The 26,649-nt window shown below is 36.6% G+C and overlaps 1 protein-coding gene across 1 annotated transcript in view; it reads right to left on the minus strand.

Annotated features, from left to right (window-relative positions):
- Positions 1-7,134, minus strand: part of ascc3 (activating signal cointegrator 1 complex subunit 3) — a 205,551-nt gene extending 198,417 nt beyond the window's left edge. Inside the window, exons 1-3 of the mRNA XM_052617566.1 lie at positions 7,009-7,134; positions 6,283-6,390; positions 1,627-1,777 (exon numbers count right to left, since the gene is read on the minus strand). Coding sequence (XP_052473526.1) covers positions 1,627-1,777; positions 6,283-6,372 — 241 coding nt within the window. The 5' untranslated portion in view covers positions 6,373-6,390; positions 7,009-7,134. The remainder of the gene's footprint in view (positions 1-1,626; positions 1,778-6,282; positions 6,391-7,008) is intronic.
- Positions 7,135-26,649: the final 19,515 nt, after the last annotated feature.

The following is a 26,649-nucleotide window of genomic DNA, read 5'->3' on the forward strand; positions in this document are numbered from 1 at the left end:
TTTTAAAGCATTCAGACAGGATTAGCATTTCAAAAGTTATTAAACATTAAAGAACAACAGTTATTTTTAGCCGCAGGCTGCTGTCTCGGTCTTTGAGGGTTAAATAGTAGGCTATTTCATGCAGTAACTGCAGGGCTAATACGATATGTCCCCTATGAACTGCATATGTGAATATTTTGTAGACCTATTGTTTAAATCAAATTTATGCTTTAAAAGTAGGGTAATCACAGCAGGTTACATCCATAGTCTTTCTCTTTAAACGTCTGAGTTTAGCTTCAGTTGGCTTCTTTGATGACAGTATTCTATAAATATGATTTGCTTTCCGATTCTGACAACCAAAGACACAATACAGTTTTTCTCTTATTCCATGGATTTCACCCATTTCCCTCCATTTGTTCCCAGTGTTTTTCTGTTACCAAAATGCGCGTGCAGCTGCAAGTAATGGAATTGCTACGTCTCTTCCACCAATTTGTCTATAACTACAGTGTTTCCCATACATTGATTTATTTGTGGCAGCCCACCACAATATCAAAACTAACCGCTACAAATAGATTTTCCAAAAGGATCTGACTTCGTTGAATAAACTTGAGCACTGCACAGTTTAATCTTTCCTATGATGCCTGATAAAGTAGCACTTTTGAGCGCTGCGCTGCTTTGATTGCAACCATTTCCGCGAAACGCCTAGGTCTGCCACTCCAAAAGTGCCTACTGCTGGCAGAGAATGAATTTGCATTTTCAATAAGCCTGTCAGCCTGTTCAGACTAAGTTAGTTAACTTGTTGCCCAATTTCTGATCAGATGAGCATGCATGAGAAATGTTTAGACTTGTTACCAAACCATGATACATAAAAGACAACAGTTTATTTAACCTAAAATGGTATTAAGTGTGCACTGCAAACATGAGCATTTTTGCAAGCAATATAACTGCAAGTAGCACACCACCCAGAATGTCAAAATAAAAATATAGGCATATGTTAATAGAATAATGAGATATCAATTATTAGTCTGTCAATTGTGCAAAAGATGCACAATTTAAAGGGGGCTCTAAAATTATCTTATGCAATTTGGAGTTATTTACATTGTTAAATAAATGGATTCTCATGCTAAACATGGCCAAAGATTAAAAAAAAAATATTTGGACATTTGACAGAGTATTTCTGTGCCAAATATACTCCTTCCAGGTTTGGAAAAGTTTCAGAATAAGTTTAAAGCTCCGCCCACGACACACCTCCAGGAGTTTGGCTGTTTTCGGAGAGAATTTTGAAGCTGTATCTTTCTTTTATAAATCTGATAAAACTAAAGACTCTTCTGAGATATGAAGGATGCAATACTACTATATAGGTACCCAAGATTAACATGAGATTGGCGAAAATGTATGAGTTATGTCCCCTTTAATGAACAAAAAATAATCATTATACTCACATTAAGATGTGTTTGGCAAACACAAACAACCTACAGTAACACCATCTTCACTAGAAGCATTTGGTTTGTTACATCAAAACTAACTTCAATTAAAATCAGTGATGCTGTCTGCACTGAAAGAGCGCACCTGCGACAGTTTGTAAAGTGCACTTTACTGTAAATTCCCAATTGTTTTACAAACACACCGAAGATAAGAATTACCTACCGATCTGTTTGGCTGCTTGGAGGATATTCTTTAACTCATGAGTGGCTGCCGGCTGATCTTTCTTCTCCAGATGTTGGGTGAAGAACTGAACTATCTTCTGCCATGTCAGGCCGTCTCGGGCAAATATTTCCTGCCGTTTCAGGCGCTTGCTCTGCAGAAAGTTGCATTCAACAAAACTTCAATTCAAACAGAAAGGACATTTCAATGAACACTTGTTTATATAAAAAAATATTATATATATATATATGTGTGTGTGTGTGTGTGTGTGTGTGTGTGTGTGTGTGTGTGTGTGTGTGTGTGTGTGTGTGTGTGTGTGTGAATATATATGTAATGCCATCTAGGAAAACCCAACACATGGTGAGATTTCACCTTTTTTAGGTTTTGATGCCCTATGAAAGCTGTGTTCAAGGCCTTTCCAAAACTAGAACGTAACAAAAAGTTATGGCTACCTGAAGTTGGCTGATATTTATGATTTTCCGGAATGGAATTTTAAGAAAAACAGGTTTAAAGTGAGACGGGTGGTGGGAAATGTGCATGTTATATACGTCACATTATTTATTTTGATAGGGTAACTGTTTTTGTGGTGTTAAGAGAAAGCACCGCCACAGTGTGTTCTTAACATGAGAGAAAGCCTTTTCTGCTTGCTGCAATAAATTGTTATATTTCTGCACTAAACAAGTGAATTTTGCCAAAATATTTTCAGAGATGATAGACAAGATGTTATAGAAGAATAATTGCCAAAAAAGGAAGAAAAAAGAAAAGAAAAAAAAAGACAAAGTTTTAGAATTTCCTGAAAACGTCCCAGCACAACATCCGACAGGTTTTCCCAGATCGCATCACATGTGCGCAATGACTGAGGCAGGTTTTTACTTTGTCAATAAGTTTCCTAAAAGCCACATCACCTGGTTAGATTCGCAATGCCTTACAAATGGAAGTATGTTAACAAGACAGAAGTATTAATAGTTGCATTTAATGCGTTTGCATTTTACTCTAAAATGTTCACATAAATGCCCACCTGGCATCTTCCATATATAAGGTATAATGTACACTACGCTTTTAGGTTCTGTTCTGCTGAAAGAAGTCTTATGCTCACCAAGGCGGCATTTACTTGATCAAATGTTTAGGAAAAACTAAACGTTTTTGTTAACATTAACTTTTAACTAAACCTTTAAACGTTTTTTTGGTCTGATTCTCATTAAGGCACCCTGAGATTTGGTTTGGTACTCACACTGTACATAATGTGGGTCATTTAATGTGACTTGTTATTATTATTATTTTTTTTTCATAATTTTAAACCTAAAATCAGCATGCTTTTATTTTGCCGGGTTGAAGTAAGTATATGTGCTGCCGGGTTTAGCACTGCCGAGTGAAGCGTGTCAGTGAATTAAATGTCAGTTTTGCATTTTGTTTTGAAACCAGCAGGACATAGTCTAGATTTATGCTTTTGGTTTGAGTGTTATACAGTTTTACAATTAGTCGATCTAAAACAGTGATTGAGCATTAACAGCTGTCAAAGATGTTGGTATGCAAATGAGTGGTCTGAACATATTTAAAAAAAAATTGAATTTGACTACTCAGAAGACGGCTAAATGAATAGATGCTTGCTCTTAACTTTACTGTACTTGGGATTTTGAAAATGTTGATTGATTTCTGAAGTTCTAACACAAAACTGCACATACATGTAATTCAAAGGGTTCAAAAGAATGCTGGAGTCAATTTCTGTGCACAGATATTCAACATAAATTCTCTTTTTGTTTGGTTTTTGTGTTTCGTATCAGGAAAGCATGTGAGTAAGCACATTAATACACAGATTGTGTATTACTGTGTACATTAATAGCGGTTCACCGGGATTCAGTACAACTGTGTTCACATGACTTTCGCCCCAGACCACCCTTTTCAAGCAGGCTCTGGTAGTTTGCGTGTGCGTACAGTACAGAAAACAGAGTTCATATCCAAACGAATCGATCTCTGGTGTCAAAATGGACCCAGGTGCTCACCAAAAAAGCTACTGAGAAAGCCCCCTCAGATTCGACTTCTTACAAACCAATAAAATAAAACAAATTAAATCCAGTTCCTTTCAAAAGTATTATAATTATTATTTTGTTCAATAAGCTGTTTCAGGGTACAGTGAAAGGGTTATTTGAATAAGGGCCTGGGTTTGTGATGTCTGATCGATAGGTCATGTCACCAGGTCAGTAAGTAAATTAACACCATGCCACTGTATCTGCACTTCAATGCCCTCTCAAACTCAGCACTATGAGTGAGCGCTTGGACAAACCTGCACCCTGTGCTCTCTGTCCAAAAGCAGCAGCAGTGGCGATAAAGAAACCTGAATTTAGAGACGAGCCAGGAATTGCCACCGAACTGAGGTGTGACTTTCTGCTTCCAACCAAATCCCAATAAAAGCAAAGTCAAGAGAGAGAGAGAGATTAAAGAGGAACAGCGCGGTCAAAGCTCGTTTAATACACTTTGAATCACACTCTTAAGGTCAAAGAAACACGATTAAATGAAGTACAGACAGAGGACATCAGATTACAAAGAGACAAAAGCTGTTTTGGCTATTAATTAAAGCGATATAGATCTGTAGGCTGATATTATCAGCATAAAACAGCACTTTACAGAACTATCTGTGGCCTTAAATCCACTTTAATCTATATATCACAGCTAATCCATTGGTTTAATTTCCTAACTTTTGTTGATTCTGTTCCAAGCAGTGGACATGACTACAGGTGATTGATCAAAACAGTTTAGGCATCGCTTGTCCAGACAACGCCATAATACATGTCATAATACATTACATTTCCTAAGGCTCACCATCACAATCCTATGGTGTTGTGAGAGCCAGGGTAGTATTATGTTTTTTAGATGGGTGGTTCTGCAAGTTTAAAATCTAAAATGGTCCTGTTTAAACCTGAAATGATGTTGGTCAGCCGAGACACACTGCTGTTTCTGTTCCATCTCCATTTTTAAGATTGGATTTCCAGTGATTTGGTAACCTGTTTCACTATTTCAAGAGGAACTATCTTTTATTTTAGGCTATATTGACTAAATTTTAAATATTTTTGTCAGAAAGCTACCAAATCTCAAACCATGTTGGACCCCATCTACACCTGCAACACTGTCCCATTTGAATCTGACGTTAACATGTAAAAACAACCTCATGTAGGCCTGCTGGTCCCTAGAATATGCTTCAGGACTTTTATCCAGGAAGAAAACATTACTGTTCTTTTGAACTTTCAATTCAAAGTAAAAACATATCCGGGTTTCCACTAAAATATTAAGCAGCACAACTTTAGTTTTAGGGCTGTGCAAAAAATCGAATGCGATTTCATGCGCATCTCATCAGTAAAGATACTACTGTAAGTAGAAGTATATCTCCAGCAGATCAGGGTTGCCAGGTTTTCACAACAAATCCTGCCCAGTTGCTTCTTAAAACTAGTCCAAAACTAGTCCAATCGCGTTTCCGGGAGGTTCCCCGATAAAAATTGCTTCCCGGGGTTAAAATATACATTTTTGGGAAGGGTTGCCTCGGTAAAATTCACATTTCAGGGGCTAAATATCACATTATTGGTATTGGGGTTGCTTCGAACTGCGGACATGAAAAACAATTGCAGACTTGGCAACACTGGTTAAGGTGGAGCGGCAGTTAGTCTACCAACAACTAACACAAAATTGTTTTCAAAATCGACAAAGAATCGCCTGTGATTTTAACATCGATTTTGTGTAGATTGCCAGTGAATTTCGGCTCTGTGTAGTAAATGCCAACCAGTGTTGCCAAGTCTGTGGTGGTTGTTTTTCATGTCCACGGGTCAAAGAGACCCTAATACAAATAGTGTGATATTTAGCCCCTAAAATGTGAATTTTACCAAGGCAACCCTGTTAAAAACGTATATTTTAACCCCGTGAAGCATTTTTTTTATCGGGGAACCTTCTGGAAACGCGATTAGGCTAGTTTTGGACTAGTTTTGAGAAGCGACTGGGCAGCCCTGATCTGAATGCACATGCTGGAGATATACTTCTTATTACAGGAGCGTCTTTACTGATGAAATGTGCATAAAAACCGCTATTTAGTTCTAGCTGTGTTGATAATAATAATAATAATAATCAATGTTACTTGAGCACCAAATCAGCACTTTAGAATGCATCCAAAACAAGATCCAACAAGAAAAGTATTATTCACACTAATTTACAAATTAAGAATACATTCATGTATGTGCATGTGTGCATGCATACACGTGCACTATATAAATCATTAAAGGAAAAGTTCCCCCAAAATTGAAAAATCCTTTACTCACCCTCAAGAACATAAAAGAAGATAACCAAACAGCAGATGAACCCTACTGACCAACTGTTCAGTTAGACAAATTCTTCAACATGTCTGGTTTTGTGTTCAAAAGAACAAAGAACTTTTGGAACAACTTGGGCTGAGTAGCTAAATGATGACCGAACTTTAATTTTTTGGGTGAACTAGAAACTATAAAACAGCCAATTACACAAGCATGTGATTACGTCAGTTGATTTCTATATTAACGCATGCACCAAATTGCAATAATTTAAACTAAACAGCAAATTTATTAGTTACACAAAACTAAAATATGAAAAAAAATATTGAATAAAGCATTAAACAAAGCTCCAGTTGAATTCATGTTGTCTTACCTTTAGATCATAAATGTCTTGTGTTAAATCGTCCTGTTTGCTGACAGAAGAGAAGGAGCGCAGGGCTCCAGTGAGTCGAGGAGGGGACATGTTCCTCTGTGGACAGACCTGTTCATGTGAGAACATGACAAATATCAGTATACACCGCTCCTTATGTGTCTTAATGGAGCAGACGGTACAGATCATTTCCATTTATGTTATTTAGGGTGCATAATCAGAATATCAGTTCCATAACATTTGAGAAACTCTACTCTCTTTTTTTTCTGTCACAAAATATGGCACTTTATCTAATTTGAAGTGTCACATCCTTTCTGTCTGTGCAAGTATAAGTCTGACAGAACTTGCAGACTGCTCAGTTATATCGGATCTAATGTGTTATGATATTGATATAACCTTACGTCATATTTTAATAACTAATGTAAGGTTACATCCGTTTAAGATCTCATCACGTGTTTGTTTATATAATGATGACAGCACAATATGAATACAGCAACTTAATTTTGTAAAAAACTTATTAAACACTACTTCACGAAACCACACACACGCGTTTCAAGGTTTATAAGCTAAATGATATAAAGTGTAAATCTGGCCAAACCTGACCAAAACAGAGATAAGACGAACATGACAACAGAGCTAGCGTCTGTTATCCACGTTCACATCAGTGCACTGAAAAGCCTCGGTACACAGAAATATCGTTAAGTTCTACTAATATGAATGGTGACTGACCACTGATAAATTAGAGTTGATAGCTGTGAAGAGTTTGAGGTAAAGTGGACTCTCGTAGCTGGACCCGTCAGAACCGCGTCAGCCGGCGTACATGCGGCAGTCTTATGGTGTGGTGCATTATGGGAATTGTGGTTTTGTAAGGCTACTACATGCCCCTTTTCAACGGTTCATTTATAGTTAGTGCACTACAATATCCGATATAACGTCAAATGCGGAAATAGCAAGGCAGCAGTAATCAATCCCTGAGAAACTGATGCTTATTACCACAAAGTACTACCTGACTCAAAATAAAGTTACAGTAATGTACGTATCTAATTTAAACGCCTGAATGTTATTAATAAGCAGAATCTGTGTTTTTGATACATCTATATCTAAATTCCCCATAAAACCTGGAAACCCAACAAGAATGTGCGTGTGTGTGTGTGTGTGTAGGTCTGACTATATTTGCTAAGCCAAATCATGTTTAAAATCTACTTTACATATACAGTTTAAAAGTTAAGGGATACCAAGGCTCCATTTGAATTAAAATAATATAATAATAATAATACAATTGATAATAATAAAAGAATGTAATATTGTTTCAATCATAACTGTTAATTTGAAATCATTGTAATCAGTTGTTGCTCGAGAAACATTTCTTATATGTTTAGAACATTGTGCTTAAAATGTTTTTTGGAAACCATATACATTATATACAGTACAGACCAAAAGTTTGGACACACCTTCTCATTCAAAGAGTTTTCTTTATTTTTATGACTATGAAAATTGTAGATTCACACTGAAGGCATCAAAACTATGAATTAACACGTGGAATTATATATGGAATTATATACATAACAAAAAAGTGTGAAACAACTGAAAATATGTCATATTCTAGGTTCCTCAAAGTAGCCACCTTTTGCTTTGATTACTGCTTTGCACACTCTTGGCATTCTCTTGATGAGCTTCAAGAGGTAGTCACCTGAAATGGTCTTCCAACAATCCTGAAGGAGTTCCCCGAGAGATGCTTAGCACTTGTTGGCCCTTTTGCCTTCTGTCTGCGGTCTAGCTCACCCCTAAACCATCTCGATATGGTTCAGGTCCTGTGACTGTGGAGGCCAGGTCATCTGGCGCAGCACCCCATCACTCTCCTTCTTGGTCAAATAGCCCTTGATGCCTTCAGTGTGACTCTACAACTTTCATAGTCATGAAAATAAAACTAAACTTTTGGTCTGTACTATATATATATATATATATATATATATATATATATATATATATATATTGGATTAACAAATGGAATTGCATTTTTCAATATAAATCTTTAATAAAATTAAAAATGTCTTTACTCTTAAGTTTCATCAATTTAATGCATCCTTGCTGAATACATAAATACATAGGTAGATAGGTTATATAGATACCGGATAATTATGTAGCACAAAAGTCCAAGATACAATAATAATAATTTTTAAAAAAGACCTTCGAGTGATTCTGGTGATGTTTAGTGTTCATAATGATATGTAGGCTGATAATGTTGTTCTGGTATATAGTGCTTGCAGGAAGGTTTGCAGGACAATACGACATATGCTGCAAGGCTTAAATCCAAAGCACTTGTAAAGTCACAGAACTTCTATCCATATAATTCTATCCAAATAATTTTTGAAATACAATGTCTAGTGGACTGTCAGAAACAGTCTGTTATATTTTCACCAAACTTGGCCCCATAGTTACCATGAGTTGTAAAATGCCCAAGGCAAGGCTGTTCAAAGAGGTTCATATCTCAGAAGACCCTCTCTGAATGGTGTCATTGTAGATATAGCAGTGCGTAACACTAACCTGATTTAAACAGCAGAGAGGCGTCACCCTGACCATGGGCAAAGTCATTTAGTGTAGTGTTAAATAAACCCCCATCCAGACCTGTAGTAACACAGACCAGCAGTTATATATCACTTGAAAAAAGTGACTCTATACTCAAAGGTTATCCACAAGAGAACTGCTCGTGTAGATGATTCCTCTTATTATTCGCCACTCGCTTAGCTTCTTGTTTCTGTAAAGGAAATGTTAATATGTGTGTTTAAAAGGTGTATTTGTCAAGTACAAGAAACACAAACAAGCTATGTAGAAATTCAGTTCAGTCAATTATAGTTTCACAATCATTAGACAACAGTATTTGACCTCAGAATGCCATGACTGACAAATCACAGTCAAGTAATTCAACTGTTTATAAATGACATGCTGCAGACTCCACAGTTAAGGAAGAGGACTACAGCAAACCACAGTTTTCAATTTTTATTTTTATGGGTACAAATTTAGTACTATTTACATTTATGCATTTGGCAGACGCTTTTATCCAAAGCTACTTACATTGCATTCAGGCTATAATTTTATTTATCAGTATATGTGTTCCCTGGGAATTGAACCCACAACCTTTTGCGCTGCTAATGTAATGCTCTAACACTGACATAATGAACTGAAGAGTGTCTCACTTACAGGTACACAGGGGATCAGCAGGATGGATGGATGGGCGGATAGATGGATGGACGGATGGGTTTGTGGATGGATTGTGGCCAGCAGCACACCTCAGGTAAATGGAGATGCAGGTAGGTATTAGGATGGTTAGCAGGGAATGTTCTTTCTCTTGCAGATATTGAGGAGATTGCTGGAGAAAACTTGGAGGGAATTGTTAGAAATTGCTAAAAGATATCATTATATAATATAATATAATATAATATAAATGTGTAAATGTATTTTACTTTTTCCCCCTCAGTTTCATTTAAATTTGCAGTTAAAATAAGTCAAAATAAATGTATTTTAAAGTTTAGAATTAGACGGCATTTGGAGAGTGCTTTGGAGAATGGAGAGCAATTACGCCGGAAACTCATCAGTTGGACTTCCATCCCATCATCGATATAGGCTAGAATTTTTCCACGCTTTTCTCATTCTCACTAATTCAGGTTTTTATATGATTGAATCTCTGAATGGAACCATCTGTCTTCAGAAAAGCTTCAATGGCATTTTCATTTATGAGCAGAGCACTGCTTCTTGTACAGCCATAACCATGGAAACCGCTATATTTCTGATGTTCGAAAAACGCCTCCTACTGGCAGAGAATGAATGTGCATTTTCAGTAATTCCATCTGCTGTTTTTGTTCAGACCATTGCAAAAATCCACCCCATTTTAAATTAATATAATAGTTCATTCTTCCGACTTATCCCTTTTCTTTAAAAATAATAATAATAATAATGGGATAATGACTCGTTGTGAGATTTAGCATTTTATAATTTAATTTTGTTTTTGTGGAAACTGTATCTCAACAGTTGCTATTTCGTGGTCTACAACATGAAGGAAAGCCATTGTAATGTGTACATGAAAAACGTAGAAAGACTGGACACAACTATGGAGCACCATTGTGCAGCAGCAAGCACCACAGCAACAAAGAAACCTTGAGGTTGACCTTGGTAAATGTGTGCAAATGTATAGGGCCCCATTCCTATATTTTTCCTCTTGGCCCCCAATTCTCTATATCCACCCTGATCCCAGGTAAAAAATAAATAAATAAAAAGACAGTGCAATATGCATTCATAATATAAGTAATAAAATATGAATCATGACAAAAATAGAAATCAGCAACTGATCAAGGAGATATACATTGTGTACATACTTCAATTTGGCACAATCAATTCAATTTGATACTTGTTATTTCTTTGTAATTGTGAAATTGACTAACAATTTCTGTTTTTCTAATTTTCTCAGTGACATCACTAAGTGCAATACTGTAGCAAAGCATTCTCTTATTCTCATATTTTCTGTGAGGTAGTGATGATATAGTATTTTATCATTCATCCAATACTGATGCTGCTCTAATCTTTTTGTGTTAGTCGGAACGGCTGCCACTGGTTCTCCCCACAGTGACCTTGTGTCTGTATAAGCGTGACCGCTTGCGCCAAAGGCCATCTGAATGTAAATAAGTCGGAGAGTTCTGCTGCACCATTTTCTGATCAGGGTGATTATGGCACCTGTGCTTCTATGGAGATCTGTTCAGAAGCATTGTGCTGCCGTTAGAGCGGCTCAGCAGACAATACACGTATCTGTCCAGCCAACTGAGATCTGCTGACTTTGTTTTCATCATTTCAGCTCTAAATTATGGTCTGCTCCTCCTCTTCCAATTCATTCAGACCTGATGTTATTTCATTTAGTAAATGCTGCACGCTGATCAATATCTGTAACAATTGCCTCATTACACTGATGGAGATGAGCATTGTTCATTGAATGTGTCCAATGAAACGTAACTGCATTTCTATTACAGAAACAGTGCAGGTATTGTTCAGAATCCAACATTTTGTTTAATTAATAAAACTAACACGCACAGTAAATACATGACATTCGATTCAAATTTGATCCAATTTTCTTCCCACTTTTCAAATTAAATAAAAAGTATGAATTGAAAGGGAATTCATTTAACCTATCTATCTATATATCTATCTATCTATCTATCTATCTGACTGTTTCTATCTATCTATCTATCTCATGTTGGTATTTGTATTTATTTATAAAATAGTTTTTACATAATCATGAAGAACTTTTTTATATATATAACCAATTATTTACTATAACATCTGATCAGGGTTATTCCACATATTGATTTCTCAGCTCATTTGAAATGGAAACATTGGTATTGTGCTATCTAAAAAAATATATATATACAGGAAAATATGGCATCTTTTTTGTTATTTTGACCAACTGTCATCTCTCTCTCTCTCTCTCTCTCTCTCTCTCTCCCTCACACACACACACACACACACACAAATCTTGATCTACTTGTACCATTTTGTACGCAAAGCATATATTATATTCCCGTTGCGGCTTAAAATCAAAACCAGTTCTTTCCAAAATTTCAATAACCATAATATTCATAAAACAGGAGGACTAGGGCTATCTGCTGCAGTGAATGGACTCATCTGTTTACGTCTGAATGGTGCTGAACACTTCACTAATGCGGTTCAAGAATGCCTCACGCTGGTGTCTCGCTCAGACTTGGATACCTATCCTAATTATTCACAAAGTGAAGAGCACTCTGCAGTAAAGGTCTTATCCTGTGGAGCAGCTTCCACCGGATGCATCTTAATAACTCAAGCTCAAATCCAGACTCCAATCTGTCCAGACCTCCGACAGGAGCTCTCTCTCTCTCTCTCTCTCTCTCCGTCTGTCTGTGTGTGTGCTTGAGCTGTTCTGTATTGGTAAATCTGAGGCTAACTGGTTTATAGTTATAGAGTAAACTCCCATACACAGGACCATTTGACATTTCTGTTCTCTTTACATTTCCACATTTAATAATCATAATAATTAAAAGTATTTTGAATGTGAATTGAATGTGAAGTGAACAGGTAATTTATAAATGGTTATAATTTGCAATCATTTTACAGCGTAATGTATTTAAAGCTTAACAATTTGTGTAATGCATTTTAAACATGACTTGAATGCATTCTTGGTGTCCTGCACAATTTGGAATAAATAAATAGTGCTTCACTTCTAAGCATGTCAAATAGTGTTATATTTCACTTTAGAGCATACTCAGTTCAAACTATAACCAGCACACACCTATAAAACCAGAATATCTGTAAAGAAAATTCCAGTATTTATGTCAAGATGTATCCCTGGAATGCTGACATATGGCTAGCATCATTAGAGACATCAACAGGTTAATTAATGACTTCCTGATATAGAGTTGAATAATTTAGTTTGATTTGTAGGGTTTTTTTTTATTACAGCCTTTTTATAAATTGATTTACTTTTAATTGACTATGCTCCTCATTTGTTAAATATTTTTTGAAAGCATCTGCTTAATGCATAAATGTAAATGTAAACTTTGCTATAGAAGAGCATAAATTATCTACCAGATTCACGTATTTTGAAGAAAATGTGAGTGCCATTCACGCAGAGAAAAGCGTCTCGAGACGTTAAAAATAAGCGTTTTCAAGTGTTTTGATCAAAACACTTGAACATCGAATTTGCTTATTTTTGCTCTAGTGCCGACAAAAAATATGTCAAAAAATCCACCTTGGAAATTATGCTCGAAAAAACTGTTAGTTATTTCTTAAGTGAAAGTAAACAGTTGAGGAAAAATGGGATGTGTATTATATTGGCTGCGTTCATCGTCTCTTAAAGTGACCGTGACTAATTTAGCTACTGGCTGCTGTAATGTTAATCCAAGAAAATGAAAATGAAAATCACTCACTGCTCTTGACTACTTTGTAGTTTTAACAGTCAAACCAAAACTTATTCAGACACCAGATATATTTTTGATATATATAGCAAAACTGTAATAATGTGAGAAATGTTGAAGGTGTCTGAATAAATGTAGGTTTCATTGTATATTTCATTTTTACATTGAAGACTATCCAGTGCTTTTTTACATTTAATTATTTAGTTTCTGTACCTTGAAAAAAAAAACCTTAAACATTGTGTAAATAGCACAAATAAATAAAATAAACGAACATACAAATAAAACAATTTCAAACAGGGCCCACTGGTACAACCTTCACCGGGTCCCAGCTTGTGCAATGTGGAATTAGTTTACAGCTTTTTCAAGCGGTTTGTGATGCATTTTAGAAACAGGAGATGTACATTTCTAATGCACCATCTAGCTTGATAAACCCCTTCTCAAAGACTTACTGTTTGTCAATTTTATTTGGGTAACACACATATTCTGAATGCCTTCGGCAGAATTCGAATGAGCCATTTTAATCTAGATTAATCTAATGATTCCATTGCGTAAGTATTCTTACCCTTATCTGGGACTAGGGCTGCACCTCTAATATATATATATATATATATATATATATATAATGATTCCATTGCGTAAGTATTCTTACCCTTATCTGGGACTAGGGCTGCACGATAAATGTTAAACTGATAATCATGATTATTTTGATAAAAATTATAATCACGATTATTAATGATGATCATTCTATGCTGATGGGAAAAAAAACTGCTAAAACAAGCCTAAACTCTCCCAGCTTGGTCAAGTTGGTTGTTCCTGCTGGTTTCCTCGCATGACCAACTAAGGAATGGTCAAAACCCTTCTAAGACCAGCCTTCTGACCAGCAAAAACCAACTAAAAATGACCAACTAAAATCAATCAACCAGCTTTTTTTTTTTTTTTTTAACAGGGATTTGAACATTTCATGTGTCCTTTAACCAACCTCCACTGACTATGACTTAATTTAACCAGGTACACTGAAAATAGTCTAACATTGCTGTTGTTCATTTAATGTGTATTTACTGCTGTAACTATATTATGGCTAAGTGAGAGACAAAGTTACTTGTTGATGTAAAAAAATTTCATCATCTAATGATCTGTTCAACTGGATTTATTTGGAGTATAATCTGTGCTATTAATTTAATACTAGTGACCGCAAATGTGTTGCAATGCATAAGATTCTACAGATTTACATCATACACATTTTTCCTGTTATTTTTAAATGAACCACAGAATGCTTCGACACACAGAGACCTCAAGAATTAGTGTATGAATCTCAACAATGGTGACGTGACTCATGCCGCAATGCATTCTGGGTGCCATGGATGAGTTTTGAATGATGTACCCAGAATATACATTGCAGCATGAAGCATGTCACCATTGTTGAGATTCATACACTGAATCTTGATGTTTGTGCGACAAAAAAAATCCCTTGAAATCATCTGCTTTAAATTCAGCTGGGTCTCAGGCTGTTGACCCATTGAGTCACTTTATTAAATAATTTTCAACTACCACCATGCGTTAGATTAGGTGAAACCAGATAACCGGGCCATATACGTGGTGATGTCTTAATAAGCAACCAGCGTCATCAAACCACATGTTCACTTAATGTTTTGTATTGTTAAAGAACAACTCTGACAAATCAAGTGTCAAATTGCACAACTAAAGCCAACACTTACCACCATTATGGTGACACCAAACCAAACTTTTAAACAGACATCAACATCTAAACCTCTGCTTATATCTTAATTAGAATGTTAGGGGATAATGTTCTACTACTGTTATTAATAAACATTTTTAGAATGTTTTTAGAGAACGTTATCCTATTTTTTGAGAGAACGTTTTGGAAACAAAAATAAAACTACCCGCTAAAAACACTATTAGAACAATCCATGGAAATGTTCTTAGAAATTTTTTCACATTTTTCAATGAGCAACATTGATAATGGTAAGGTAAAAACAATAAACTTTGCCTACCGTTTGTGTGAAGCAGACTGTCAATATTCATACATTTGAAAAAAATGTTCAATGTTGTCAGTTTATTGAACAGTAAATATATATTTGTTCTAAAGGAAAATGTTCTGAGTAGTCATTGATCAAAATGTATTAAAAGCATTTTTTTATTTTATATACATTTCAAGTATTGATCATTTGATCAACCTTTAAGTGGTTGCATGGATTTAAACTTTGCAAGTTAAACTAAATTAAATTATTTACTTTGAGTCAATGTCAAATATTTTGTGTGATTGATTACTTCAATTTTTTTAAGTTAATCCAAGATTTTTTTTTTCAGTGATATGATAATAAAAAAATCATGGTTTTAGTTAGTGTTTTGTCATCTGTAATCACATTACATTTTCTAAGTGATAATTTGTTCGCAAATGGGAAAAAGCCACTCAAATCGAACAGGTAAATTTGCTCAAAGATCGTTAATGCACACTGAAAACTAACATTGCCATGCCATTTTCAACAAAAAAAAACTCGTTAAAACTTTATAAACTCTTAATATAAGTTCCAAATATTCCAATTTATGTACATTATTCTCCATTGTATTGTCACAGGTTGGAAAAGTGCATTTATTCCTCAAACACAATAGATCAATTATTGAAACTCGAGTTCAGTGAAACTGATCAGTGGAGAGATCACCATGTTTTCATATCATCATCAGCGCTTGTTTTGCCATTAGTGAGCATGCACAGTGTTGCCAGATTGCACAGATTAAATATATTATAAAAAAAACACAGAGCAGAAAGTGTATCTTAAAGGAAAAAGCTCTTTTTTGGGGAATAAATCTCTTTACATCTGGCAACCACAAGCATGAGTTAGTGTGGTGACCAAGAACATGATAGTCACTCTAGATGAGCTGTGAACTATTATAATATGATACTGTAAAATATTATTGCAATTGAAAACAAATGGTTTTCTATTTTATGACACTTTAAAACATAATTTATTTGTGTGATGCAAAGCTGAGTTTTCATCAGCATCATTACTTCAGTTTTCAGTATCACATGATCCTTCAGTAATCATTCTAATATTCTGATTTAACAGTAACAATGGAAACCATTTAACAGCTTAATATATACCAGGGCTGAAAAAAATGGGGGGGGGGGGGGGTTGCTGTGATACGTTTTACAGGATTCTTTGATGAATAAAAATGACCTGGAACATGGAGTGGTGGCATGGATGTTAGAGCAAAGGTGGGCCTGGACCATGAAGCAGAGGAGGCTCTGAACCATGAAGCAGAGGCGGGCCTAGACTTGAAAAGCATAGGAAGAGACCATGGTGGAGCATAGAGCCAAGCAGATGGCAGGACAAAATACCAGGGCTGAGAAGATCATGCATGAAGCCAAAGCGGAGCCGGCAGGGCCAGGGACCAGGGCGAGCCGACGGAGCATGGAGCCAAGGCAGAGATGGCTGGGCCAAGGACCAGGGCAAAGCCGATAGAGCATGAGGCCAGGGTGGAGACGGTGGGACAACAAGCCTGCAGAGTTCAAAAGTGGCCTTTATGGTCATTGTGGTACAGGCATGGATGCTGAGCAAGGCCTCCTTGTTTGACACAGAAGAGGCATGGACCGTCTCAGTTGCGGTAATAGGGATCACAGAAAGACATGTTGTCTCTGGGAAAATGTTTGCAGTACACACACACACACAAACACACACAAAATAGTGGTGGTTACTACAGGAAGCACCGATGATAGTGGAATGACCTCAAGAATCACAGGACTTGAGATCACTGAACTTAAGAGCACCTGACTTAGCAGTCTAGACATGTGGAGTGTGGCGCAGTGGAGGTCATGATCGATAAAGTCTGTTGTGGACCGATATCTGCAGCCATCAGAGCTGTGTACAGCCCCCCAAGGGGAATCCTGAGCAGTCATGACGTGATGGTTTCAAAATGGTTTCTACTGTAGGATGAGTCCTGATGAAGACAAACAATTCAAACTTTTGGGTTCAGGACTGGTTGTGTATTCTGTATCATTGATGGCCTGTAGCAGAGAAGGATAAAGATGTAAAAGAACCCAAACACAGTTTTTTCCAAAATGATAATAATTAAAAAACATAAACTATGAACTTAATCCAAAACATGGAACAAAATATGAACATGAACTACAAGCTTCAGAATAAACATTGATCTGACATAACGGGGCATTCACATGGGGAATCAATGCTTGATGGAGGGCGTTGTCTGAAGCTTGGTGCTGATGCGCCCATCATAAAGACAACAGCCAATCACATTACTTCCTGCTTGGACTGCAACACAACACTAAAAGCCATCTTTTGACATTAAGTTTGTGATACGAAATGGATGCAGATTTGATTGCACTAGCTATTGCTTATGTAGTTTTTGTTAAAGCACTGCATAAGCTCAGGCGATGTGGAGCCTGCTGCTGTTGGGTGCATTCGATTCTCAGAAAGAAATGTCAATGGAGAGAGTATCACAGACTTGCACCTGGATGGTGTACTGTAACATATAAAGACTTATCTTAAGGAACTGCGTGATTACCCACCGCAGTGATAACCTTTTCCGCCATTTTGATGTTCCTCTACCTTCCAGTGTTGCACAAACGCGATTAGCTAGCGTCTGTGCTTGGGTATTTGCATAAAGGTAATCTGATTGGCTGACGTCTGCATCGGTGCTTAAAAAGTTGAAAATTTTCCAAAATCTTTTGCAAGCAATGACAGTGACGCGATGCAATGGATCCACAATTCTGTTTTGCATTGCAAAGTAACATTGTTCTCATAACATACTTCAAAAATATATTTCTATGTGTTTTTTTATTTATTTTTACAGTAAAGTTATGGCAACCTAGGTATTTTTTTATTTTATTTTTTTGGGGGGATGTGTTTGTGAATCATAGATAGATGCACCTAAATCTTAGATCTTTTTGAGATTTCTGCCTCTTGCACTCTTACAAACGTACAGACTTTGTTTGGCCAATGAAACTAGAGAACGCATTCAGATTGTTGTAGTGCACTGTAATGAAAACATTCTGTTCAGCATGAGGGCAGTTCATACTGCGGCCGCTCAACTGTTTGCACTTCAGTCCAACAGAAACACAAATGAACAGATTGATTTAAACTCCAAGTGGCCAGACCACACTGCACCTCCAAACTCCATCCATCAGCAGCGCACAATAGCTTTCTCAAGCGCATCGTAGGTAAGAATCACTCCATCAACTCCAGGCTGAGAGACAGGGAGCCGAGACTAACTACAAATGAGACTGGCCTTTCTCCGTCTCAAACTAAGCAGGTCGTTGAAGCAAGAGGGGTAAAAGTGCTAGAAAGGAGAAACAAAGAAAAAAGTAAAGCCGATGTACCACTGCTGCTCATTTGAAATCACAGTACTGTTCTCATGGAAATGAGAGTTTACCTGTGGAGCTGTCAGAAATATCATGTTTGACCGCAGCGTCTATTGGCTGGAGGCTGTCGATACTGAAATGCTGGTTTCCCATTGTTAGCACCTTTGCAATAGTGCTGCAAGTTTTTGATTTGGAAATAATTACCCCATTTCCCCTGTCTGCATCTCTTGAATCAGCATGCATGCAGTTTGACATACTTTACACAACCTGGTCCTACGGCCTGACCAACATAATGTAGGGAGATGGCAGAAGACATAAATCAAGACACACAATTAAAAAACTGATAAAAATAAATAAATGCATACATACATACATAGCACCTTCCGTAACCTGTGGAATTGTTATTTTGTGTGTTCATAAACAATGAAACATGATGGTTTACATTTTGTGCGAATAAGAAATGTTGATACTGTGGCCAATACTATTCATATCAAAACTATATTTATATTAAAAGCTTTCTATTACAAATAAAGGCTGTTCTTTTAAATGTTCTGTTCATCAAAGAAATCTGACAAATAAATCAATTAAACACAACTGTTTTCAACATTGATAATAATAACAAATGTTTTTGAGCACCAAGTCAGCATATTTTAATGATTTCTGGATGATCATGTGACACTGAAGACTGGTGAAGTAATGATGATGAAAATTCAACTTTGTTAATGTAGGAATAGATTGCATTTTAAAACATATTTAAAAAACAAAGTCAAAACAATATATATATATATTTTCAATTGTAAAAAAATATTTTACAATGTTACTGTTTTTGCTGTATTCTGGATCATTAATCATAAATAAAATAAATGCACCCTTGGCGAGAAGAAGATTTGTGTGTGTATTTGTGATCTGAAACATATGGACCCCACTGTATGTTCTGTGAGCTTTAGTTTTATCATACCTGCATACATTTTGGAAATAAGTAGAGCTGCAATTTTCTTATTTCAAGTAATGCTGTACATTTAATATTGTCCTGTACTTTATTTCACAAACTTTCCTCAACTGCCATCTGTTGTTTAAGTGAACCGTATAGGAATCATGAGGTATTCAGTTACAGTGACAGTAAGCATCCATCTCCCATCAATTATGAGCACACAAGTCAGACAGGACTTTGCAATACATCTGAACACTATTTGTGAAGGCACATTAATATATTCCTACATCATGTTGCAGATGCTTTATGACACTAAAGTCAATGTAAAAACATCATGACCGTATCAGAAATAAGCTCTTCAAACTGTTCTTTCATAGCTCAGAACCTCATGTCAGTCAACCCGTATGGCCGTATCAGCCTTCTCTCAGTGTTTGACAAGTATCACATTAATGTGATGTAAAATTCAACTCCCCTTAAATCATCATCGCCCTTCAGCCTTCCACTGACCCATGTCCAGATTCACAGCAGAAGCTGCAGCCAAGAGGAGGACCCCTAAACCCAAACTCTGTTGAGATGCACCTGATGTTTATTATGCCATAAATCCAGGTTTTCTCTTGTGCATGCAGCAAGTGTTCGTGAGGTCTAGGTAAGGTGCAGCAATCATGTAAAAAAACACTGTGCTGCATGAATCTTAAGGCAGCATCTGTGAGCTTGCAGTATCGAGATGGCTTGCTTCTTTGCAAAATGCAATGGTAAGATGGAAATAATTAATTGCAATAATTAACATTTTTTATGTTGTTGAAAAAAGTCTTATCTTTGAGTCTCTTGATCAGCAAATTAAATTATTAATTTAAATGATTACCATTAATTATTGCATGAGTATTATTGCTGAAAATTCAGCCAGCTATTCAAATCGACAATAGCTATTAGGGGCCCGGCACCAAAGGTGCTATGGCACCTATTGAATTCATTAGTTTCGACACCATAGATAATGACATGGTTTAGATCCTACCTGTCCGATCGCTACCACTTTGTTAATTTAAATGGGGAGCCATCTCATTTATCACCAGTAAAATATGGAGTGCCACAAGGATCTGTCCTATGTCCTAAGAATATACATGTTGCCCCTTGGTAAAATTAATTGAAAATACAGGATTAATCTCCACTGTTATACTGATGATAACTACATCAATTTCAACGAGACCAGATGAAACTTCTAAATTATCTAAGCTAACAGAGTAAAATGTAAAAGATTGGATGACCAATAATTTTCTCCAAATTAAATTTGGATAAGCATTCTTTCAAACATTGCCAATCTAAAAAAAAAAAAACGTTACCTGTTTCTGATGCTGAAAAACTAGTTAATGCATTCATGACCTCTAGACTGGACTATTATAATGCACTGCTAGGTGGTCTTCCTGCATCTTTAATAAACAAGCTACAGGTAGTCCAAAAAGCAGCGGCTAGAGTCCTTACCACGTCAAGAAAATATGATCATATTACTCCAATTCTACAGTCCCTGCACTGGCTACCTATTAAGTTCCATATCAGTTACAAAATATTATTACAAAATATAACAACCCTGAAACAACATAAACTACCAAATTTTGCAACATATGATTGTAACATGTATTCATTGCTGTTAATAGTGTTCATTGTCTGTTTGATTGTGTCATTAACTAATTAATAATTAGTTATTAATAATTATATTATTAATTAATTTTACTGTACATTTCTGGCATAAAATGTGCATTATTATTCTTTAGCTTGGGTTAAACGAATTAATTTTACTTGGTTGGAACAGCAGCTACGCTAATTATGTCTCTATATGCCTCTGTAACTAGGATTTACTCAAGCTCCAGTCTGGATCCAGAACACCTGAGAAGAGATGATGCTGACCCTCAGAGGACCTCAGATGATGCCAACCCTGTAACAACATACAGAAATAAATTTAGCTAAAAGTGTGATTGCATCTTATAATAATTGCTGTTAATAATGTTCATCGTCTGTTTGATTACGTCTTTAATTGATTTTTTTTTTTATTTATGTGTACATAAACTGACAGTAACCGCTGATAAGCTACAACTAAATATTGAAGAGACTTAATTTTATGTAAAGTTGCTTTGCAACGATTTGTATCGTAAAAAAAGTGCTATACAAATAAACTTGAATTTAATTTAATTTAATAAATTAAAATGGGTTAAGATTTGTAAACATTCACATGTAGCTAACTCTCAGTATGAGCCAATCCCGAGCACTGAATCCCTTTCATAAGTTTCCGTCCATAGAACTTCTAAACACATTACAAACTGTCTTTCTGCATTGCAAATAAAACACTGTAGTTCATAAGTCAGAAAGATATTTCATGAGACAATAGAGACTTGCAGAACCCCCTCACTGGAAACTATATTGAATTTAATCAGTAAACAGATGCCATCATGTTCTCCTTGAATGCCCAGTACAACGTAGATCACCTTAGTTTTTCATATGATGTTATGTAAGGATGTAGAATCAGCAGATCTTAAACAGATTCTTACATTTGAAATCCTACAGTATGGACATATTGCTACAAAACTCAGTGTGTGTCTTCGGCACCATGTTCTGAAGGTGCTTAAAAAGTTAGCAATCTATAATATTATAACATAATGTTAAAATTATAATTGTAAAAAAAAATGCTAATTTATTTTGATGATTTTTTTTTTCTTCTAGTGTACTTGAGACTGGTCTCGATAGATGATACCAATTAGATAATAAATGATAGATGACACCACTCAAGAACATGGATACCAATTATGCCATATTTTGTCTAAGTAAAATAATAATATTTGATAAAAATAATATTTTATTTTATTATAAATATATAATATTATTTCTTTCTTTCCCCTAGTCCTCAATAAAAACTCTCTTTTGCAAGGGTTTGGATATAACAGAAAGTATATTACAGAGCTGAATGACTACTTTGTATTTTATTTTTATTGGCTTAACATTTGTGGCCACTATCAACTGTTGTCATATGTAAATGGCAGCTTTTGTATAATTCAGTGCACTAGAAGCTTAAAACAGCATTTGCTTCTGAATAAATTCTGAATACCCTGAGAAAATGGCCTCATGTCACACTGTCCTGCTGTTCAGTTCCAGAGAGTTTCATAAAACTATTAAAAATACACTCAGTTCTCCACATAATGTCCGACAAAAACCAAAATATTAAAGTCAACTTTACTGAAATCCATATCTCATAATCTGCTCCTCTGAGGAAGAGAAGAGTTGTCTTTTGTCTTCAGCTCTAATGATCACGCATTATAATGCAAACTGCTGTCGCTGCCGATTCCTCTATTCATTGTGCCACTGAAAATACAAATCAGTTCAAAACAATTGTGGGCTCTAAATGACTGATTCCACTGTCATAAATGTTTTAGGGGGAGCAGAGTGAAGCAATTTGTGCTCACCATGCCTGTACGATTTCTGCCTGGAGGAGAAGTGAGAAGAAGATGAGAAGTGAATTTCAATCCATATATCTCCTCCATCTGTGTGTTTCAGGGTCAGCCTGAACTCCAGTGATGTTCAGGGTGAGAAGGCTAGCTTTGTTCTTCAGTTTTCATTTTTAACACGTATGGCCTCAAAGGTCATCCAAGCATCCATAACACTTATATACTAGCATATATTTAAAGCAAAGCTTCACAGCTTTAACATTTCTGTAAAGATCAATGATTCTTTTATTCCTTGTCCTGGAGACAAACATACAGTATGTGCTGTGATGTATACCACATAGCCTATATTCTATAAGACAATTAAAGAGTAACGTTTATTGTACAGCACATTTAAAAAATTCACTTACCTGTTACCTGTTACTAAGCTTGTTCATTAAAGTACACAATACAGCAACAAGAATGAAATGAAAACTGTTGTTATGAATTGAGATCTGTCATGATTCTTGATATTACATCATCAACTTGGGAACTTTAAAAGCATAACGTCCCAAAGATGCAATTAATAAATTAATATGGATGTACCCTTGTGAAAAAGAAGAGTGTTTAATTGCATTGAATGTTCACTTGTTAAATCTTACTTGCAGATAATATAATGAAAAACAGACACGTCAAGTGTTCTTAGAGTGCACTTTCATTTAGTTCACTTTAAAAATGTAATTTTTTATTAATGTATTAAAATGCAGTACATGTTATATCCCTTTTTAACAACTATTTGGTTCTGTTGTTTTTGTCCACACAAGTTTCAGATTTTTGCTTTCACCAGCTTCAGCTTTTAGAACGAGCAGTGGTTTCAGTTGGAAACATTAGATGAGCATCAGACTCTTTCAATATTCCAAACACTGGATACCCAATTTTTTTTTTTATTATTATTTATTTATTTATTTTGGAAAAATAAACAAAAATTAATGAGCATCTGAAAATCTTTAAAACAAGTTCAATTCTTATACATTATTTTACTCTGATGGCACCCATTCTCTCGGTTGGTGAGCAAGTGATGCAATGCTAAATGTCTTGGGTAAACTATTCCTTTATTTGTATTTGATCGCCCCAGGTTATATTTCCCATAAGTCATTAAAACTGCTATTCAATACAATTTTAACAACACAAATAATGATAATGATAAATGACTTGGCCTTTCTCTGATACATCAAAACATTGCGAAATCCACTGGAACAGTCATTATTTTATGAGCTTGGCTCAGCTGCAGGTACGAGGTCTCTGTCTCTCAGAACAGAATGAGCGAGCGAGAACTAAACCTCTCCTGCTTGTTTGCCATCCTCCTCCTCAACCTTCCTAAGTAATGTGAAATTAAAGGCTTCTTCACAGTCTATAATTAGTCGACCCTGACACTAATTAGAAATGCTCTGTATGGTGCCACTTCATATTAAACTGAATGTGATATTCTCTTTCATTTTCAGCTTCTGAATATTAGACCATATCGTAGGCTGAATGTTACAGGGGCAGAGAGAGAGGCACCGAGCTAGGGCACCACACACAAACCTCCACAAGAAGAGAAAAACAGAAATTAGATTCCTGACCAAACTGCACAAGGCCAGATACACTGAAAGTACAGATGATTTTTTGTAGTTGTAGCATCCCAATAAATATGAATCTCTCTACTATAATATAAACAGGTGTATTATACAGCTTAATTTGTTGTCCATGCAGTACAAAGATTAACTTTTTTAGACTGCAACTGGCTAATTTTATTTTTAAAATGTAAAAACAAAACAATCACCTGAATTTAAAATATCCTACCATTTAAAAGTTTGAGGTGTTATGTTTTGTCACACTTTATCCCTCATATTATTTGACCTAGTTTCTAGGTGTTCAATGTCAAGGAAGGATCCTCGGAAACTATGCTATGTCGAGGATCCTCGGAGTCCTTCGTTCGAAGAATATCCCATACACAGGAAAGGATGCATATGTGTATCCTTCTCGCTCTCAAATCACCCACAATCATATGTACGTAGCTTTGCTATCTAACGTTAGTTAAAAAAAATTCAAAAATGTCGAACGTTAACGTTGATGAAGCGTTAACAGTTTTTATTTACGTTAACAAACATTTGTTATAACTGTAGTAAATATAAGTAAAGTTTGACGTTTAAATGCCAGTACAAATTACTACCGTATTGATATTGTAAATGATACAAATACAAATGGTTAACTGAACCGGACCTGTCATTTAACAATTGGTTGCGTCAACAGCATTTATTTTATAAATAACTAGTTAAGTTGTCCAAAGTAATTTAATGATACCATTCACAGCGTTATTCAAACGGACCTTTTCACTGGCGTAATGACGCAATTATGTACACTTGCTAGCCTGTTCCATTTACGTGTTCTCTGTATGCTAAAGAGGAGTCTCACCTAGCCTCTGAAGGAAGTGACTTGGAAGGATCAGTCCTACCAAGGAAGTATCCTTGACATTGAGAAACGCCTTCTGTCTCCCCTTGATTGTGTCATCATGTTCAGGTGTTTTGTGTCAATTACCCTCATTAACGTTCCCCTTCTATGTTGCATTCTGTTCAATGTTTGGCTGTCTGGTCTCATTGATGTGTATGTGTGTTTCTGCCTTCAATTTATGGATTATCTTATGATATTACCTTTGTATCATCCTCTGCCTCATTTATGTGCTTCTCTCCCACACCACATCATGACAGAAGACCAGACCTTGAAAAAGTAAAGTGGTGTGTTTCTCTTCATTTGTTTTTCCTTTTGTCAGTTTTTGTTTTATTTTATGGATGATCCTGCCGTCTTCCTCCTCCTGCTGGAGCAGAGGAACATTTCCCTCGAGGATCGTAGAAGACTATTCGTAGCAATCGTCAACCCGCTACCCGGACTACTGCCTCTGCATTTTCTACAAGACCAGCGTGAACAATGAGTGCAGAGTTCGGTTATCCGGAGTTAGTCCTCAGGGGAATTTCGCTGCCTTTGTGGAGTGGTTGCTGGGGTTTTGTGACTTTGTGGATGACACCAGCCCACCCCACCATCTCCCCGATGCATAGAGTGCATTGCCGAGCCCACTGCTGACAGAGAACCAGAGCCTGCCACAACTGACGAGCCATCGCCGTGTGGAGCAACAGAGCTGAGTATCGCTTCAGCCAGAGGCTGTGAGGTCATTCCAGGTGTGTAACAGCCCCTGCCAAATGGGAGAAAGCCACGGATGGTGTGAGTGCGGAGAGGAGCTCCACCCCCTGCACCGCGGCTGATGGTTAGCTGAATATGGTGCATCAAAAGGGCCAAAATGAGGAGGAGGATCTCATATTCTGGGAGTCTTTACTGGAAATTGATCTGCCCCCTTTCCTCTCTCCGTCGTCTCCATAGCCCTCCATTGCCCGCTCCTAGAAGCTGCCCCCCATTGCCCGCTCCTAGAAGGTGCCCCCCATTGCCCACTCCTAGAAGGTGCCCCCCATTGCCCGCTCCTAGAAGGTGCCCCCCATTGCCCGCTCCTAGAATGTGCCCTCCATTGCCTGCTCCTAGAAGGTGCCCCCCATTGCCCGCTCCTAGAAGGTGCCCTCCATTGCCTGCTCCTAGAAGGTGCCCCCCATTGCCCGCTCCTAGAAGGTGCCCTCCATTGCCCGCTCCTAGAAGGTGCCCCCATTGCCCACTCCTAGAAGGTGCCCTCCATTGCCTGCTCCTAGAAGGTGCCCTCCATTGCCTGCTCCTAGAAGGTGCCCC

Source organism: Carassius gibelio, chromosome A16, assembly GCF_023724105.1.
Source record: "Carassius gibelio isolate Cgi1373 ecotype wild population from Czech Republic chromosome A16, carGib1.2-hapl.c, whole genome shotgun sequence".
Taxonomy (NCBI): Eukaryota; Metazoa; Chordata; class Actinopteri; order Cypriniformes; family Cyprinidae; genus Carassius; species Carassius gibelio.